At 39.5% G+C, this 19,594-nt stretch overlaps 2 protein-coding genes across 4 annotated transcripts in view; one reads left to right on the top strand and one right to left on the bottom strand.

Moving 5' to 3' along the window:
• Positions 1-4,873, top strand: part of b3gnt9 (UDP-GlcNAc:betaGal beta-1,3-N-acetylglucosaminyltransferase 9) — a 15,976-nt gene extending 11,103 nt beyond the window's left edge. For both annotated transcript variants that reach the window (XM_086073329.1, XM_086073328.1), the window contains exons 5-7: positions 1,078-1,304; positions 1,387-1,642; positions 1,716-4,873. In XM_086073329.1, coding sequence (XP_085929455.1) covers positions 1,078-1,304; positions 1,387-1,642; positions 1,716-2,060 — 828 coding nt within the window. In that variant the 3' untranslated portion in view covers positions 2,061-4,873. The remainder of the gene's footprint in view (positions 1-1,077; positions 1,305-1,386; positions 1,643-1,715) is intronic.
• On the bottom strand, positions 4,324-19,594 carry phaf1 (phagosome assembly factor 1). 2 transcript variants are annotated; one of them, XM_086073330.1, is made up of 16 exons: positions 18,647-19,594; positions 18,257-18,339; positions 15,996-16,079; positions 15,747-15,790; positions 15,247-15,326; positions 15,023-15,117; positions 12,760-12,857; positions 12,555-12,667; positions 12,157-12,290; positions 11,952-12,035; positions 10,123-10,205; positions 9,921-9,964; positions 9,789-9,838; positions 9,475-9,533; positions 9,240-9,312; positions 4,324-7,975 (listed from the first exon to the last, which is right to left on the bottom strand). In XM_086073330.1, exons 1-16 carry the CDS (start codon positions 18,708-18,710, stop codon positions 7,877-7,879), a joined length of 1,287 nt encoding a protein of 428 aa, XP_085929456.1. In that variant the 5' UTR covers positions 18,711-19,594; the 3' UTR covers positions 4,324-7,876. The 2 variants fall into 2 exon arrangements, with proteins under 2 accessions (XP_085929456.1, XP_085929457.1); XM_086073331.1 differs by having other exon boundaries at positions 12,760-12,824.

Here is a 19,594-nt window from a genome sequence, read left to right as displayed (position 1 = left end):
ATAAAGTGCTTCATGAAGCTTCATTTGTCCATCACTCGTTTTTATCTTCTGGACCTGCATTCTTCTCCTCTGCCTCTTGGAATAGTTCTCCTTATACTCTCTGACAACACTCATCATCAGAACTTTAATTTGTAGGTATACAATCATTGCCCTGTCTGACACGTGTTTCACCTCAAAAGCCTTTCTTTCTTTAGATTTTCCCTACTCAATTTATCTTCCTGTCCAGATTGTTTCCATGTCCAACAGTTTGAGCCCTACTCTGATGCTTCGAGCTTTGCTGCTCTTCTGTCTGGCTTCCTGCATGCACAAAATGTCTACCCTCCTCCTATACATCATATCAGCCAGCTTTGCTTTGTCATTAGGTGGGTTTTCATCCACCTATGTTCATTCGAATTTTCAAGAATTGTGAAAAAGACACTGAATGGAAACGCCAGAAATTCTATAAAAAAAAAAAATATATATATATATATATTTTTTTTAAAGGCTCATAATTCGCCCAAAAAGTTTTTACGCTTGGAGGGAGTGGTTTTTGAAGCGTGTCGAAAAAAGGAAAACGCCCATTTTGGCGATGGAAACAGGTTTTGCGAATAAGCCACTACAACACCGGATATACGTCGCACGTTTTGACCGATACTACGTCACACGCACCTTTGTAGTCAGAATAAATAGTGGATGATAACGTAAGATATGTTAGGGAAGACGAAGGAACACGATTATTTTTTATAACTAATTAAATAAAAAAACATTAATGTGGGAGGGAAGCTAACAAGACAAACTACTTCCGTTCAGTCTGTCAAAACCAACATTCCCACCTGGAACTCCCCACTGTCCCAAAGTTCCGTCACTACAACGTCATCTTGCGGCGCATATTCGCAAAAGAAGAGCGGATGGAAACGGGCATAAGTCGCATGTCCGTTTTGCGCTTTTTCACAAAATTCGCATACAAATGTCGAAATATTTTGATGGAAACCTGACTACTGTACCTCCGTTTAAGATTCAAACTATTTCCACCTTGAACAGGAAACATGTTAAAAACAAAAACACATTTAAAGCTCTCTCCTCTTTCAATTTTCTCAGGTGGTACGTCGGACTTGGGGTAAAGAAGGCAGATCGATCCGCACCGTCTTCCTGTTGGGGGTCCCCAGAAATAGCACCGCCTTGCCTCTGTGGGATCAGCTGCTGACCTACGAGAGTCAAACCTTTGAGGACATTCTGTTGTGGGACTTTGAAGACACCTTCTTCAACTTGACGCTAAAGGAAACGCACTTTCTAGAATGGATCAACCACACGTGCCCTAACGTCAAGTCAGTGTTAGATCCACACACCTGAAACTTCATTTCTTCAACATTTTCTCGTCATTCTTTTGTTTCTTGTCATTGTCATCAGGTTCATCTTCAAGGGAGATGCTGATGTTTATGTGAACGTAGAGAACATACTGGAGATGCTTCAAGGTGAAAAGTCAGATGAGGATCTTTTTATCGGGGATATAATTGTCAACGCCAGACCCATTCGGCGCCGCACTTCCAAGTACTATGTCCCAGAGTTTGTGTACGGTAGTGCTTTGTACCCATCTTATGCCGGCGGAGGGGGCTTCGTCATGTCTGGGTATACCGCACGGAGACTCAGCGCCTCCTGTCAACAAGTATTTGACACTAACTACAAAGTCAAATCATCTTTTTTGTATTTTCTCTCACATTCCTACTTTCAAATTTCAGGTGGAGCTGTTCCCCATCGATGACGTGTTTCTGGGAATGTGCCTTCAACTGATCGGCATCAAGCCATCGCGCCACCAAGGTTTTCGCACCTTTGGCATTCCCCGTCCATCAGCGGCGCCTCATCTCCAGACCTTCGACCCTTGTTTTTATCGGGACCTCATGGTGGTTCACAGCCTCAGTGTGCCCCAGATATGGCTCATGTGGAACTTGTTGCATGACCCCACACTCAAGTGTCACAACAGGACCAGGCCGACATCCGGAACCTTCAGGTGGAGGACAGGAGACTCGAGAGGGGAGAAGGAGACGGACTATGATGAGAAGGGAGTGTTTGTCACGCATGATTGACTCCGATGGGGAAGCTGTAGAATACAATAAGACGTGTGTCGTGGCCATCTTGAAAAACCCGAGATGCAAAGCACAAATGAGTCACATGACACCTTAGCCAAGTTGGCAGACTGGAAAAATTAACTGAAAACAGACAAACATGCATCAGCTGTTTTTCGCCCCGTTGAGACAGTAATGAAAGATTCAATGGTTTGGGGTTCAATGTAATATAATTGTTCTCAAATGACTAACGTCAACTTTTTTGTTATTGTAAAACAGTCTTTATGTCTCACATATGTGCTGTCGTTGTTTACATGAACATAAGATGTTAAAGTGTGCCATTACCAGTCAGATAATGAATGGATTGATTGTTGAGAATTTAATCCATTGTGAAGATCTGATTGTTGATAAGTTGCATATTTAGGTGGCTCAGGCACAATGGAGTTTAATAACTGGTTGCGAACAAAAGAGTTGGTTCAGTTACAGCTAGTTTGTGGTCTCTCAATACCAGCTCAAGTGGCCCACATACTACTTTTTAACATAACTAATGTGTAACAGATGGATAGTGGAAGAAGCTAGTCTAACTTTTAGCTTGTCTGGTAACGAAATTGGCATTGCAAACTCTTCTCATTGTCATATTTATTGTGGTGATTGGGTTGGGAGACAGAATAAATACTAAACACAACGTGATCCTTTTGTGACGAGCATCAGGTTGGCTCATCCAAACTCAATGTTGGCAACATGTAAGGATTTGTACGGAAGCGTATTGCTGCCACACCAAGAAAGAAAAAAAACAAGAGCAATATCACGTTTTGACATGATAAATATTGTTAAAATGTGAAAATAATCACGTAAAAACATGAAAATTATCATGTTAAAATGTGAAACTTATCATGTAAATCGGGAAAATTATGTAAAAACGTGAAACTTATGTAAAAACATGAAAATTATGTTAAAATGTGACAGTAGTGTTCTTATTGTCAAGGTGAACAAGGTGTATTAGCCGCTCTGCATATGTTTACTTACATCAATATAATAGACAAATGATACTATTTATCGAGGGGGGTTAATGGGGGTCTTCTTCTTCCTGGGGTGGCCCTAACAAAAAATAATTGAGGAGCACTGCTGTAGACACGAGTTACATTTTATCATGTGACTGCAGAATTTGGTTCATGTGATTCAGATGTTCTTGAGAAAACATTAATTTTGTATGTTCTGTTTTTTTTTTTTTTTCCCAAGTCACCAACAATTAATCACTGTTGTGTGATTCCCTTGACATTTTATTTTTTACTCATGTCTTTTCATGTCAAGTTTTTTTAAATTTATACCATGCAAAGAAAAAGCCTTCCAAATGTTTGTTATATCCAGATTGTTTATTTTTTTTAAATTTTTGGTCAATATCCGATCTCACACTGAAAACAATCTTGGATGCAAATGAACTTTTCAATCATGGTTGCAGTTTTAAGTCAACAAGCACAAATGATGCAATGCTTGAAAAACATTTTCTAGAGAAGCAAAGCTTTCAGTCACCATCCCCTTTCACTCTGTGATACAATTATTGCGTTTTCCAGTCAACATGCTGAGTAAGCCGCTCATTTGTTCTTCCACAAAGACATATCATTCAAAATATAGCTCATCACATTTTTAATCATTAACACGTTTGAATTAAGTACAACTGCCCCATTTTAAGGAATGGATTTGAAATGCTAATGAAGTCCACAATGTATGGAAAACAATAATCCCTTTGAGGGCTGTGATGGGAACAGACCAGACAATACAAAGCGTTAACATGAGTCATTACTAGTAAAACAAGGCTGTGCATTATAAATAAAAACTTTATAATACTTATTAATCTGCCCTTGAAAAAACCCCCGGTACGAATGGATAGCTTGACTCGCAAGCCGTTTCTGGTTCTGATATGTCCACCTGAGTTGATGCGCTCGTTCACCAATGGGTGACCACGTGAAGCTGGCCAAGACTATTTACATTAGTTCCCCATTGGGATACCTTTAAGTTGAATCGATACACTGTATAAACGCCAAGACGAGCGGTAATGAGTGTTTGTTTGTTGGCGTAAATATGGCCACCACTCAAGAGGTCAAAAGGAAACGTACAAAACATCGAGGTGTCGTAGAAAAATGCAGTACAGGCAAAATTTAAAATGAACAGAACACATCAACAGCAGCATGTACGATGCTGTTATGAGAGGCGATATAAACACTCACTCATAAAATGGATGCATTTCATTTCATTCTCAATTTACATTCTATGTACAAGATATTTCTCATTTTACAAAAACAGGCTCAGTGGGAGATGAGGCACAATGTTTTTTTTTCTTTTTCTGCTTTCTTTTTACACCAAATCAAGTTGCCAATTGAATACAAATCTTAAAACAATTACAATACATCCAACCCAAGAAGTGGATATATCAGAACAGGAAAAAATATCACTAAGCAGATAATGATCTTCTGCATTATGTGTTGCTATCAATCAAACGCTTGCAACAAACAAAACTCGCAGCTCAAAAATGAAGGATTTAGTTTCCATGCCGGGAGGGCTCCCGGTGGCGGAGTGGTTACCGTCACTTGCCTTCGGTGCAGGTTGGCGTGAGTTTGCTTCCCCGCCTGGGAGACTCTATAATAGTGTGAGTACACCCCAAAAATAAATTATAAAAATAAAAAATGTTTCCATGCCAGAAAATAAATGAGCGACCATTTACAATTACAGCTCAATCATTCCCCGTAGCAGTCTACACAGAAATGATGCAGCAGTTTCTAAGGTTACACCGACAAATAACACATCCTTGGAACCGATTATTGAGAAATGAAGTGATGAAAAGAGACATTAAAAAAAAAACCATTTGATTTTGTTTACGTGCAATAATTTCCTGTTGACCATTACAAAAGGCTCAAGACACATATTATTCAATGCAGCCTACACAGGCATGACGGGTCGTCCATCATGTTGAATTGGTTATAACACACAAGAACTGTTTTGAATTCAAACTTAATTTCATAATTTTGGTCTTACCAACCAGCGGAAAATGACAAAAATAAGGAATATGAGGGTAGGTATGAAAAATGTACAATGCTATTAGAATATCATAGAACGACATGAATTTCAGTCCTACTTAGAAAGAAATGGAATTTTATAATAATTAAGTCTTGGATGTAATACAACTAAAATATTACCAACATTACATCCAAAGTGTTATTTTATGAGAATTAAGACCAAATGACAGGACATATGTCCACAATTCAGAAAAAAAGTTTCAATTTTACAAACAAAAAAAAAAATGAAAAGAAAGGTGAAGGTCTAATCTTATGCTAAGATTAAAAAAAAAAACATTCTTACGGCACGTCAACACACCCACAGATTTGAAATCTACTTGGGTGGGTGGTCTCCTGGGGGGGTTGTTCTCAGTCCTGCTACTTGCATCTCCTCTAACCTCATGATCCACAAGCGAGTGACGGTTACACGCGGTATATCTGGTCGCAACACGTTTTTTGAAAAATATATTTTTATTACATTTTCTTGAAATCTACTTGGATGGTGGCCAGTTTACTTGGGTGGCCCGCCCAAGTATTAACATGGTGTGGGAAACACTGCTGATCACCCCATGACTGACAGGGGTCCTACAAAATTCTATTTTCAATTGACAGTAAAGAAGCAGTATTTTTGTTCATCTCTGGGGCTGTTTAGAAAGACAGTGGGTGCAAGTCTCAGAGTTGCATGAACGTGTCTGCTGAAGTTTTGATATCCACTTTACTTTGTTCTCATAACAGGATTTATTCAGATTATCACCACATTCCCAACTTGTGTTCCAAAACGATTCCCACATTATGACTACTTTTCTCTCGGCCCTAACGCTACTTCATAGCTTTGTAATCATAGTAGGCAGTTAAAACTAGTTAGTGGAGACTTTTCTACCGTGGTACCTTTGGATGCAGGAATGCATGGAAAACAATTTGTGAAATTCATCATTATCTTTGATATCCAGGATGAAGTACATGTACTACAGTAGTACTCTCTTTGCACTCACAAGTAGAATATTGAATACTTTTCTGATGCCATTGTCGTTCTAGTAGTGAGGACAATGGAAAGCCATACCCATCGTAAACCCATTCACTGCCAGCCATTTTAGAGCATTTTGACACACAGGGTATCGTATTCAATGATTGCTGCATACACCGAGTCTATCAAATGAACCGACTGAATCGAGGAAAAAAAAAGTTTGATTTTGCCTTCTTTTTTTTTTTTTTTCAGCAGGTAAACACGGACGTTTTTTCCCTGTGGACTCACAACCTGTGCTGATCTCACATCTAAAATGGGGCATTGGTGCCATCTACTGGTGGTTATGCATCAGCAAAGTTGTTTCCACTTTTGAGCAGCATCACCCAACCCTGCTGAAAATAATAAGTGACAAATATACTTGTCAATGGCAGTGAATGACTTTTTAAAGGTGAGAAGTGACACAATATAGTAAAAATAAACATTAGCGATTAGACAGTTGCCAGCGCGCTGGTGCGTACTTGCACATGGATGAACCTTACACTGCACATTAAAAAAAGAAGAAGAGCTAAGCAGCTTGCCGTAGGAATGAACCTGAAAATAACGACCACCCGCTTGGCTGACAAAATGACATAGGATGAAAGGTAGACCAGAGGGAAATGACCCTGAAATGTCTTTGGCATTTGCATTTGGCAGCTAAATGAACAAGAGGATGCAGACGCAACACACGGCGAAAAACCGGGGAGGGCAAAGTAACAGAAGGTGTGTTGACACACACACACAACGCACCATAGGGGAATCGATTCTCTAAGCTTGGTCATTTAATAAGAAAAAAAAATCCTTTGTCAAGTTAGAAAGTAGAAAGAGTATTAATAGTAGAAAGGTGCATTTGCGTGCAAGTGGTAGCATAAAAACAACAAGATGGAAATAGTGCCAGTATGATGAATGAGACAGAACACAGGGGGGAAAACAAAAGCTCTGTTCAATGCTTGTAACATGCGGGATTAAAAAGAAAAGAGGTTGCCAATTTGTGCTTGTACTCTTACCGTCTGTCGAGTTCATGCGGCGTTTGTGTGCATGTCTACAAGTCGAGAGAGCAAAATGCGACCTCTGTTTTGTGCAAACGAGGCAAGTAAACGGACCTTTTGTGTGCTTGGTTGTTTCGATAGAAGATGATTCAGCAGGCCAACTCATGCAGGTGATCATTTATGGACTCTTTGGGGGTCACAGGGCCAACAGTGTTTGAACACTTTCTGCTTTAAGAGGCGTCACGAGGCCTGGCCGCTGAATGTTTGGATTAACATTTGGAACGGCCAGCTTTGCTGTCTTCCGGCGCAACAGTCTTCTGCAGCGTCTGTTGGCGTCTTCCGATCCTTTATGGGAGGAAGACAGGCGGTAGCTGCCGGCTGGCGGGGTGCGGATGATGATTCCAAGGAGCAAGCCAAAATTTCTCTTGCGTTTAACTTTCACCGGAGCAGTTTTTCCAAGTGGTGACTTTCACAAGTCGACGGCGGCAAGACGGCTTCGCACCGACCGGCAGCTGCATTTCACTTTCTGGACTTCCTTTCTTCTGGTTACCCCTGAATGCAGATTTCATCACCACGTGTCTTCAGTGATGTTTACTCAAGAGCAAAAAGTTACCATAAATACCAATTCTTCAACACGGACCATGTCACCAAGTTTTGAGTGCAAATCTTCCAAGCCAGCAGGAAAACAAATGCGATGGTTACTTTTTCTGAATTGGATGCAAGAATGGTCGTGTTGTGGTTTGTTGCTCGCCTGATTCCAACTAAGGCCAGAAAGAGATGCGGTGTCTGGTTACTTGTTCAGTGGGAGCTGCTGCTAGCGGCCTCAGGTTGGGCGGGACTGGCGGTTTGTGGAGCACCATAGAGCGTCACTGAAGCTATGTGGTTATTCTGCATCACCTACAGAAAAACAACAACAGCATGAGTTGAAAACACACAGGATGACTCCATCCATCCATTTACTACCGCTTATCCGGGGTCGGGTCGTGGTGGCACCAGCTTTAGGAGGGAAACCCAGACTTTCCTCTCCCCAGCCACTTCAACCAGCTCCTCCGGTGGGAATCCCAAGGCGTTGCCAAGCCAGCCGAGAGACATAGTCTCCCGCCGGTGGGACATGCCTGGAACACCTCTCCGGGGAGGCGTCCAGGAGGCAGATTGATGCCTGAGCCACCTCAACTGGCTCCTCTCAACGAGTTCCTCCCAGAAACTCATTTCGGCCACTTGTATCCGGGATCTTGATCTTTCGGTCACGACCCACCATAGGTGAGGGTAGGAACATAGATCGGTCGGTAAATCTTCACCACAACGGACCGATACAGCGTCCGCATCACTGCAGACGCTGCACCGATCCGTCTGTCGATCTCCCGCTCCAACCTGCCCTCACTCGTGAACAAGACCCCAAGATACTTGAACTCCTCCACTTGGGGCAGGATCTCCTCCCCTTTATTCCGTCTAGCTAACACATTTCACATTGCCTTCCTGGCAGTTTGGTGCATCAGAGGCATAATGGTAGAGCCAATATTTTATTGCCTATGCAAGTCAGAACAAATCTCAAACATTTGCTGCTTCTGCTTCAGACATTCAAATACTATCGGATACTATCTGAATAAAAAAAGTTACGCCACTGTACGTGATGATGATGTACATGGCACAGTTGCAAGCTGTTATATTGAGTTTATTTAATTATTATTTTTATAGTATCAAAGGTTTTTATAATTGCAATATGATGGTGGTAGTATAAAGAAGCAGATTAAGTCCCAAGGTACCAAATGCACGTCCCACCACTATGAGACAAAGCTACACATGGTTTATATGACATGCTGCTGTTCCCTGTGACTGAACAATCAACATTCAACTTGAGTTTTCTGGGAATGTGGGGAAAAAAAGGTCATGTCATCTAAGGAGCCAAAAGTGACCCTAATTCAGAGCGAGGTGTGCAAAAAAAAATAAAACAAGCGGCCAAAGTGATGGAGCGAAAATTGCTGAGTAACCTTTGACATGATTTCTTCCTGTCTTGCCAATGGCAAAAATCCATTTAAGTAAAACTAAATCATGAAACTGAATGCTGTGGCACTTAATTATAATTCATTGTTGTTTTCTAGAACACAATCTAGGTCAGCCGGCCACGTTACATATACATTCACTCATACTGAAGTATTCTGACCTCAAAGATCATCCTCTGCAGTCCAAAGCAGAATGTAGAGCCAAAGGGGTTTGTATTGTTGGCAGATGAAGACCTGTTAATCACATTTGTATTTGTTAATGTGATGCTACAATAATGATGCACTTGCAGCAAATATTTGTTTTAATTAAATATGGTAGAGAAATATCATTTTTAGACGTTTCTGGGGCACAAACTAAAGTGGTGTAAGACAGTAAAATCGCATTTATTTCATTACCGATGAAGCACAACAGGTTTTTCCATTGGGTGGCCCAGCAGTTCCTGAATCTGATCCCACTGGCAATGAAGAATAAAGTCATGAATAACAGACAACATTGTGTTATGTTTACAAGCCCAAATGCCAGTAGGAAGAGGAAATAACAAAGCTATGATGTCAGAAAACCACCTAAAAACAACTAAAAGCTCTTGACTTCTTGACTATTACATACATTTCAGCTATAAATGTACTTTCTTTGTTGTTGTTAAATCCTATGATTTCAGTTGAGCCCAACTTAAAGCACCTCCTTTCAAGCCGTCCAGTTAATGACTGACCTTGCTGTAAGTGGTCAATATGCAGTCATCTGTCTGAGCCTCGGCTCCTCCTGAGACACAAAAGCAATAAAGAGCGTAATAAAATAAAAATAAAAAAGACCTATGGTGATGTTAGAGCATCTAGTGACTAACCTTTTTTTATGGCAAGTGAAATCTTAAAGTCACACCGATGATATCTACAGTGCAAAAGGAGAGAACAGAATAGCAATAAACAAACAAAAAAAAAGAAACACTTTTGCAACAAATACTATCTATTTATCTAAACAAATTATAAAGGTTGAACGCACAAAGAAATAGAGTACGGATAAAAAAAAAATCTAATCAAGATATTTACATATTGAAGTTGTAATGTCCTGGGAAGTTGGTATGGAGGACAAACTTCTTAACCAGATGAGTTGTTGAATCAAAAAGGACATCCTGTACAAAAAAAGGGAACATGGCTAAATCCAAATTGTAATTGGGCACAGACAAGGCTTCATTCTTTCAAAGCTACTCATTATACACTGAACACAAATATAAACAGCACTTTTGTTTTTGCTCCCATGTTTTGCGAGTTGTACTCAAAGATCAAAACTTTTTTCTACGAAGAGAACCTACATGCCAACTTACATGCCTGACGACATCAATTGTGAGCATTCTCCCAGTCAAGTCGGTTACGACGACAAACTAAATCCCGTTTCAAAACATACCATTTTACTCAGCATTTTGGCATGGTTTAGTCTGTGACTGTTTTATCATTGTTTTTTTGTATTTATTATTATTTTAAGTGTTCCTTTTCATTTTTTTCCTACCTCATTTTAGTGCTGTCACTATCGATTTTTTCAAAGTAATCTTTAATACACATGCATTATTAAACACCAACAAAATTAACCTATGCTAAACAGTTAGCAATCACAAATAGCATTAGTGCGCTTGCAATTACCACTTAAGGTAGACACACACTATCATTTACTTCACACATAGATCATTATATCTACTACATTACACATGTAATAGTGTCTTAAAAGGCACTTCTAGACGATGCTTCAAACCATTCCATTATAGTTAACAATCACAATTAGCATTAGCGCTAGCGATAACCACTTAAGGTAAATAAACACTAACTACCATTTAGTTCACACAAACATAATTATATCTACATTACACATGTAATCGTGTCTTAAAAGACACTTATAGACGATGCTTCAAACCATTCCATTATAGTTAGCAATTACGATTAGCATTAGCGTTAGCGATTACCACGTAAATAAACACTAACTACCATGTCGTTTACACATACATCATTATATCTACATTACACATGTAATAGTGTCTTAATGTCATTTACATATAGAATAATTCATGGGTAAGAGTTTTTTTTTAGCAAAATGTGCTATATTGTCTTGAATAAGAACCCAATGCACTAAAGTAAGCGTTTTTAACCAGACAAATAACATCCGCCATTCGGCCACGAGATGATGCACTTAGAGATGAAATCAGACCACAGCCACCATTGTAAGAAAGTCCATGTATAAAACATGGATGGCCCAAACAAGGTTCCGGCAGAGCTTCAAGGCAGAAAATATAAGTCAACCTCTTTTTCCAGTCGAATTATCTGACTTGGTCGACTTTTTCCTCCCAGCACTACTTGATTTTATTGTGAAGTGTTTCAATCAATTGTGTGATTTTTATAGTAAAGTGTATTGGGACCATGTTCCATGGTGAATGTGTACACTTCTTCATTGGATTAAGAATGGTACTTCTTGGGGTCAGCAAACGAGGCAGCAAACTGAACTGGAAATTTAAAATGTGGACGATTCCAAGAGAATCGGAAAGTTAGGTTCCAATTGACTCTCGAGACTCGATACCCAACACTACTGACTGATAGACATTCCAGGGAGGTAATAATAATAGAAGAAAAAAGCTCTAGTCTTTCTGCTTTGTGTTATTATTAGCACGAATACAACATTCATTCATTTACTTGACCAACCAATTGAGACAATCTCTTAAGTTAATCGAGACTATAGAATGGGCAATAAAAACACAGCATCAAGATACGGTTTATATTTTTAAAATTATAATAAGTAAATAAATAAACAGCAAAAAAATCATCATCATTCTTCTTAAATATTCAAATATTAAAGCAATGACAACTTCTTAAATCACAGGTAAGTCCTTACGTACCACTCCAAGGGTGAAGTAGTTAAAGAAGTAGTCATTACATTTGGAAGGAACTTGTTTGTGAGGTGATGGAGAGTGGATCTTCATCTGAAATAAACCAGAACACACGTACAGAAGATTGACTCGCACGTGCAGAGCATCATCACTTCAATTAAAAGTGTTTTCTTTCAACATGAAACGGCACAAAATGAGGAGGAGTTTTGATCACCTTGTCCTCGGACTTGTAAAATACTTTATGTGGTGATCCGAGAGCACTCAGCACCTCCTGGCAGGAGTCTCCAAAGTAGATGCTTCTTTCTAAGGACTTGACTTTAGCATCGCCCATCACGCCAGGACCACAACCTGCACGCTCATTCCAAACAACATTACAAGTCAATAAATAAATACTTGAAGAAAATAGTTTTCAGTTGCTGTCTACACATCAGTCTGTGTTAAGAACGTAAATAAATATAGTACAATTTGCTACTCAAGCGACCAGTAACATTATCCATTTTGTTCAATTAAAATCTGAATGGCTAGGACAAAAAAACACACTTTGATCAATTATTGAAATCTATCTGTTACCTATTTTCAAAGAGTTAAAGAACAGACAAAAACTCTTGTTACCCCCAGTAACTAGGCGGAACTTAAGCCCCACTGGTTCTGTGCCCTCTCTCAGGACATCCACGCACTCTGCATAGATGTTACCAAGGAAACAGGCCAATGGCATCACTGGAGCTCTGAGTACAAGACACAAATGTGTATCCAATTGGAATGTTTTCACACATTAAAATCAAGTTTGCCAATAAATTAGCTGAAGCATGTCAAGTACTTTGTTTCTTGCAGGTTGTTGCCAGTGTAGATGTGCATCCTCTTGACCATGGCCCCATGTGGAATCTGCAGGGAGGCCAAACCCATGGCAAAGTTAGGCTGCCAAGGCAAAACAACTGGGAGTAATGGTGTGTATGGAAACACACACAGACATATCTATCGTTAATACGTAAAGCTGTGTACCAACCAACTCAAGCCTGCAACAAAATAAGGCAGCCGCTGCAGGAAGATCAACTTGACAGCATTTGTAATGCAACTTGGTTCTCTGCAGTGGGTGGGAATGTTTAACTCATTCACTGCCATTGACGGCTATAGACGTCAAAATGAATTTGAACTATTTCTATTAGTTTCACATACTAGTGCGGGAGGGGGGGGGGGCCTAGTGCGGGAGGGGGGGGGGGCCCTCCCGCACTTTTGTTAACAAGAATATGAAAACTTAGGAAAAAAATGTATTGTACATTTAGAACAGATATAAAATTCAGGATTAATCTTGAGTTAACTAGTGAAGTCATGTGATTAATTACAATTAAAAATGTAATCGCCAGACGCCCATAATTTAAAAAAGAAAAGAAAAGATTATTAAAAATTAGGGGCGTCAGACTATCGAATTTTTTTATCGTAATTAATCGGATGACTTCAATAGTTAACTCATGATTAATCACAAATTTGATATCTGTTCTAAATGTACAATAACAAATTATAGGTTTTCATACTCTTGTTAACAAAAGGGGAAAAAATGTGAAACTAATAGAAATAGTTCAAATGAATTATACAATTACATGTTCTATGTGACCTCACTAGTCTAAACATGAAATTCTGATTAATATTACATTTGTGGAACACGCAAAATCCAGCCGTTTTTTACCCATCTCAGGGGGCGGCCATTTTGCCAAGATGACATCAACGTTGCTCAAGTCTCAGGTAAAAAACAATCACAGCTCAGCTTCAGAAAACAGGTGAGCTGTGATTGGTTGTAGCCTGAACGCTGAGCAACTGTGATGTCATCTTCAGTCGATGGCAAGTGGCAAAATGGCGCCCCCCCATGAGATAGATAAAAATGGCTGGATTATGCTGTTTAACTCATATTCCAGAAACGCAATATTAACCAGAATACCATATTTACCCCAGTGGGCCTATATAGAACATATTATTGTAAAAAATAAATAAAAGGGGGGTTGGCTTCCCCTATAATCTGAAAAGATCTAACCAATTTTCACTCAAGTCAAAAGTGGTTACTCTGAGTCTGAGCTATCTAATGCTAAATTAGCGCTGCCTTTCTTAATCCTGATGACATATTTGATTAGAAACATAAGCACAACACCACAACATCTTAAAAAAAAAAAAAAAGAAAAAAAAAAAAGAAACATAAGCACAGGATGGAGCACAATGTTGAGAGAAAGTAAACAATTTCACTCTTCATAAATTTACAACCGATGTTATGTCTGTAACCAATTTAGATACAGCTGCTAACATGCAGATGTGCTGGCACAGCGAGTTTTAGCAAAATGGTGCAACCCAAAATATCTCATAAAATCTGACTATAAAAGGTGTGAAGTCAGCTCTGGTATGAGTCACTTTGGAATAGACACAATAAAAAAAATGCATTGTTGAGTACAACTTTTATTGTATTTTAAAATGTTATGATAATTGATTCCTTTATTAGTTTAAATTATAACACACACCATTCAATTGTTCTGTTGGATGTTCGAAGCAGTCATGCCAATCTCTAACCATTGTTGGTCAAAAATGGTAAATGGACTGCTTTGTATATAGCCCTTTTATCTACACCATATGGTGCCCAAAGCGCTTTACAATGCGTCACATTTACCCATTCACGCACACATTCGCACACCGGTGATCAGCTGTTGCCATCCTGGGTGCCGCCAGGTCCACAAATCGGGGTTCAGTGTAATAATTTGTATTTTGAGTTTAGTTTTGATTTTAGTCTTGACTTTTTACTCTGATTTATTTTATTGACTGTTTTTTACTGTGTGCTTTTATTGTTGCCTGTGCTGTGCACTTTGAGATGTATTTTATAAATGTCAAGTGTGTTACAAATAAAATATATTATTATTATTTCATAGTCACTAGGGGTGGGGATCGAACCTACAAGCTCACAGATAGGAGACGACCACTCTACCACTGAGCCATGCCGCCCAAGGAAAACACGCACAACACAATGTATTGGTTTTGTGACAAGGTTGCACTGAAAAGCCGTTATAAAGTTTTTTCAATGGCCGCCACACCTACTGTAATATTCTCACCTCGTATTTTGGAGCCTCATTCCAGGAGTCAAGTTGGAAGGAGAATGACAGTCCTCGAAAGTTGAGATGGAACAACTGCTCAGCTGCATTGTAAACTGGACACAAATTGGAAAGGGGGAAAGCAGAGTCAGCAAATAACAGAAAAGAAAAATGCATTCCTATATTTCTGTATCCTTTATTTTCCCATTGTGTCTAAATGCGAAACGTTTGAAAGAAAAGTGTACCTCCAGGGTGCGTCGCTCCGAACGACTGGTCTATTTGTTCTATAGTGGGGGCAATGGCTTGAGAATTGAAATGGACTCCACTGGAAAGATGCATACAGAGCGCAGAGACTGTGAGACACGTATAGCAGCTAATGCAACATATTCATTTCACTGGATATATACAAAGTGTTTTAAGAACACATTAAAGATGATCTGACTCCATTACGGGTCGAATAATAGTAGCTGTGTGTTTTATGGCTAAGAGTTAAATGTTATCTCTACTGCTACATAAAATGAACAATGAATAGTCTAAACAAATAATGTTAATGGGGCAGCAATAGAAAGCCTAGTTTCATACTCTGAAATCCTAGCCATCAGTTGTCAACGGGATCCGTGTTGTACATACTGTAAGTATTTTAGTGGACATGCATGCATTTAGAAAGCGAAAATTGAGTGTAAAATTGGATTTTATCTACAGCGATATTGTTTCGATTGAGTGCATAATTATTATTCCCACTCACCAGTATTTCAATTTCACTTTGCTTAGGTCATACACTTCAATCACCTGCCAACAAACAGACAAATCAATAGTCAGCATATAACAAGTATACAATACTTATTTTACTTGATACAGAGGGGAGTTCATAAATGATAACAAAAGTTGCCACAGTTTTCTTGTCTATCCATAAAAATCAAGTACATTGCTGTGAGATCATTTCTTTACAAACAACTCTGTGGAGGTGGCAGTAGAAAATATGTGAAGATTTCACCTTGAGTCTCTGACTTGTGGCATCAAACAGGAGTTTAATACCATCCTGAGTCAAGTTCAGTATGAGGTCATGGCTGAGTGGTGTCTGTTGAGAAGATAAACAAGGCCATTCATTAAGATGACGATAGATGGACTGTGGATATGTCCTCATGCATGTGATGCAGAAGGCCATTATTGGAATCTGGCAGACGGGAACGTTTACGTACACCACTAATCATTTTTCAACAGAAAAACAATCACTCTAAAATGCTGATGTATTTTTTCCCCTTAATTATTCTTAAATCCCAGAAAGATTCTGTAGTAACCGGTCTTACTTTGGCAACTGAAACACACAACATGAAATGCATTATTACAGTGGAACAATGCGAGTCAAAGTGCCAACCAAAATCTACGGGAACAAATATATTTTTCTCAGACATCACAAAACAAAACAGTGGACATGATTAAAACCGAACGCAAGACGTGCTCTGTCATGTTAAACAGAGTTACGCTCTTTGAAATATGCTTCCCATAAATGTCTTTTTGCAGCGTAATCCAAAATTTAGAAGACCCTGATGATTACAAGTAGGCTTTGCCCTACATGTAGCCAAAACACACACAGACCGAGTGTGTCTGTGAAAGTGACGAGACGGTCATTACAGCTGCGAGAGTATCGAGAGCTGATTCCCAAACTTTAAACATTAATACGGCTGATACTTCAGACGTTTGAGCCACTGTACATGCACATTCTGACCACAAGGGAAATTGGTACAGACTGTCCCTAAATGGTGGCATTTTGCCTTTAAAATTTGGGTATGACCAATACATTTACTGATTTATTTATTTGACTTTTTAATTCTTGAATATTTTGTTGTTGTTGACAAACATCTGCGCTTCACTTCCACCCATTTATTAAATGGAAATGCAAATACAGGTATTTATTTAGTTAGGGGCCACTGCACTAATAGCCAGATTGATATTGTGATTCACACAAGGGAGTGTTCCACACTATCGATCTTGGACTGCTCCACGGTGATTTACTCGGGAAAGGCGGGACATTCTGTACAACACTTCCAGCTGATTGGACAACGCGGCATTGTGCACGTTTTGTTTTGACCAATCACGGCCATGGATGAAAATGCCGTCTTCGTTCTCGTCGAAGGCAAAAAAGAACGAACATCTTTACCAGCTAAAAATGCACAAAATGCCTCTCGCGGTTCAACATTCAACAAGGAAACAACACTGAGTAATTCTGCAAGAACAGAAATAATTGCAGCGTCCATTCGTCCATGTTAGGTTTGTTTCCCCCAGCGTTGGCGCTTCCTGGTTTTGTCACAGCTGCATATCACGCCCCAAACACAATGTTGCTCTGTGATTGGTCCGAACCAGGATTGGTGGAAATCAACGGGCTCTGTACAAGATGTATTCTCCGGAGTTTGTGAACTCACAAATACAGCGAGAATTCATCTTGCAGAGCAAGGTTACCACTGCACTCCTAGTGAAAAAAGTTAGTCTAGAGCCCGGCACTGGTATGGATGAGCAGATTCATACAAGGATCACAAAAAAAGCAGAGCGGCTTTCCCAGCAGCAATGAAAGCAATTACAACAATTACATATTGACAGGTGGCAGCATTTTTTAGTAACAGTCAAAATTCATTTGTGGCAGCCCCCACAGGTAAATGTGTATGTGCAGCTCTAATGTTTTCTTTCGCAGAATCGATCAGTGATGTCATTGATTGATCAGCGAAATTAAGGCAAGCTGATCGATAAAATGCAAAATAACAGTTTACGGGTGGTAATTGAGCCAGCTGCAAAATGTTCTGTGTTAGTACCACTGTAAAGAGAGGACCCCATTATTAAACGTTGGGGATGGGCGAGTACTGATACCAGCACAGGTATCAGTATTGGGTCAATACCTGGCCTTATTTCAAATTATCGCCTCGCTAGCCGCAACTGATACCAGTATCAACTGCCCTTTTGTGGCCGATTTATGATCAGGAACTAGAAATGAGACATTAGAAGAAGAGAAAACTGCCTGCCTTAATAAATTTCATGAAATTTTAAGGAAAAATGCTACATTGAGATATTTAGGTATATCTTTAAAATTATCTTTCTTTTGTATCAAAAGTACTAGTAGTATCAGTACTTCGACTCTGTATTGATGACTACTCAAAAGTTGAGTATTTGTACTGGTATCAATCTGAAAAAAGTGGTACTATCGAGCTTCCTTATTAAACGTCGTTGCAGTAAGTGAATGAAGCACAGACATTGTGGCCATCTCACCTGTTCACTGTAAAGCACCTGGACATTTTTGATGATGCGGCAGTGTTTCTGGAGAATTGAGATGGCCTGGGCCAACGGCATGCCTGGACAAAACAAAAATAAAGCACATCATCTTGTAACTGGATTATTGCAAGTTTGACTCTCACTTCCTGTACAAAGTTAAAGCATCCTTCAGTGTACAGCAATATACATCCAATTTCCATCCATACTGCAAACTATTAATTTCCTTTCGTTAATTAAAGTATGATAAAAAATAATAATTACCGTCTAAATTTAAAAAAAAAAAGGCATTAAATTTAAAACGAAAAAGATTAACAGCGTTTCTAGAAATTAAAGCCAAACGTGTTGTATCATTTTCTCTTAGATAAGCCCTCTCATAACAAAACCTACCTAAGGCAAATTCCCATTGCTCATTTCCAAGTGATCGCTCAGGCACCACTTCCAGATCCAGCATTGGCAAGTAGTAGGGGGTGGCTCACCTTAAAACACAATGGGACCGACCCTCTGAGGGACCCTCTCTCTCTGTGCCTTGACCCTCAACTCTGCAATTGGCCAATTTAATTCATAACTCCCAACATAAACACGCCACCTAATACACACGTGGGAATCAGCGTGAAACTTTCCAGTAATAAAAGCCCACTTTATTGTAAGACATATGAAACTAACATTAAAATGACGTGACAACGTTGGATTCAAATATATAGAATAAAATCAGGCTTACAATTTACAACTATAATAATAACAGGCGACCAACTTAGCTGCTCTTGAATTTTGCAAACAAATTACGCAACCTGACAGGAACAAGGTCAGCTGACAGCCGAAATATTGCTTAAATAAGTCTATTATCACCAGACGTTAATATGATCGGTCACAATCTGCGAGTTATGAAAGCACCGAGCAGGACAACAACACTGTGTTGCGCTATTCGCTAACATTAGCCGACGGAGCTAGCTGCACTTATTGCATTGGGAATTAAATACAAATAGGAACAAATAACGCATATAAAGGAAATGCCCTGAATTCAATCCACATAAAATAAACAATGCAGTCACACGGTCATGGCATAAATACACAAATCGCGTTAAGTGCCTTCCTTTCTTTCTCCCTTCCACGGAGGGTTCCAGTTTGGGAGCTCCGAGCTAGCTTTTGTGCCGTGAGGATGCCAATTTAAATCCCTCACGTCCACCGTTAGTCATGTGTTTGTGAGCCTTGAACCATCCGCCGCGTTCCTTCCTCGGGCTTAAAAAATCGTCAGTAGGGTATCCGAACAACGACAACTTTGGAAATCAACAAGAAGCAGCAGGATCAGCTGATTGTTCAACTTCCTGTGTTCGGCGC

The sequence above is a fragment of the Leptonotus elevatus genome, chromosome 4 (assembly GCF_054856555.1).
Source record: "Leptonotus elevatus isolate MCC_2025b chromosome 4, RoL_Lele_1.0, whole genome shotgun sequence".
NCBI classification, from domain to species: Eukaryota; Metazoa; Chordata; class Actinopteri; order Syngnathiformes; family Syngnathidae; genus Leptonotus; species Leptonotus elevatus.
This window is presented reverse-complemented; position numbering and strand designations above follow the sequence as displayed.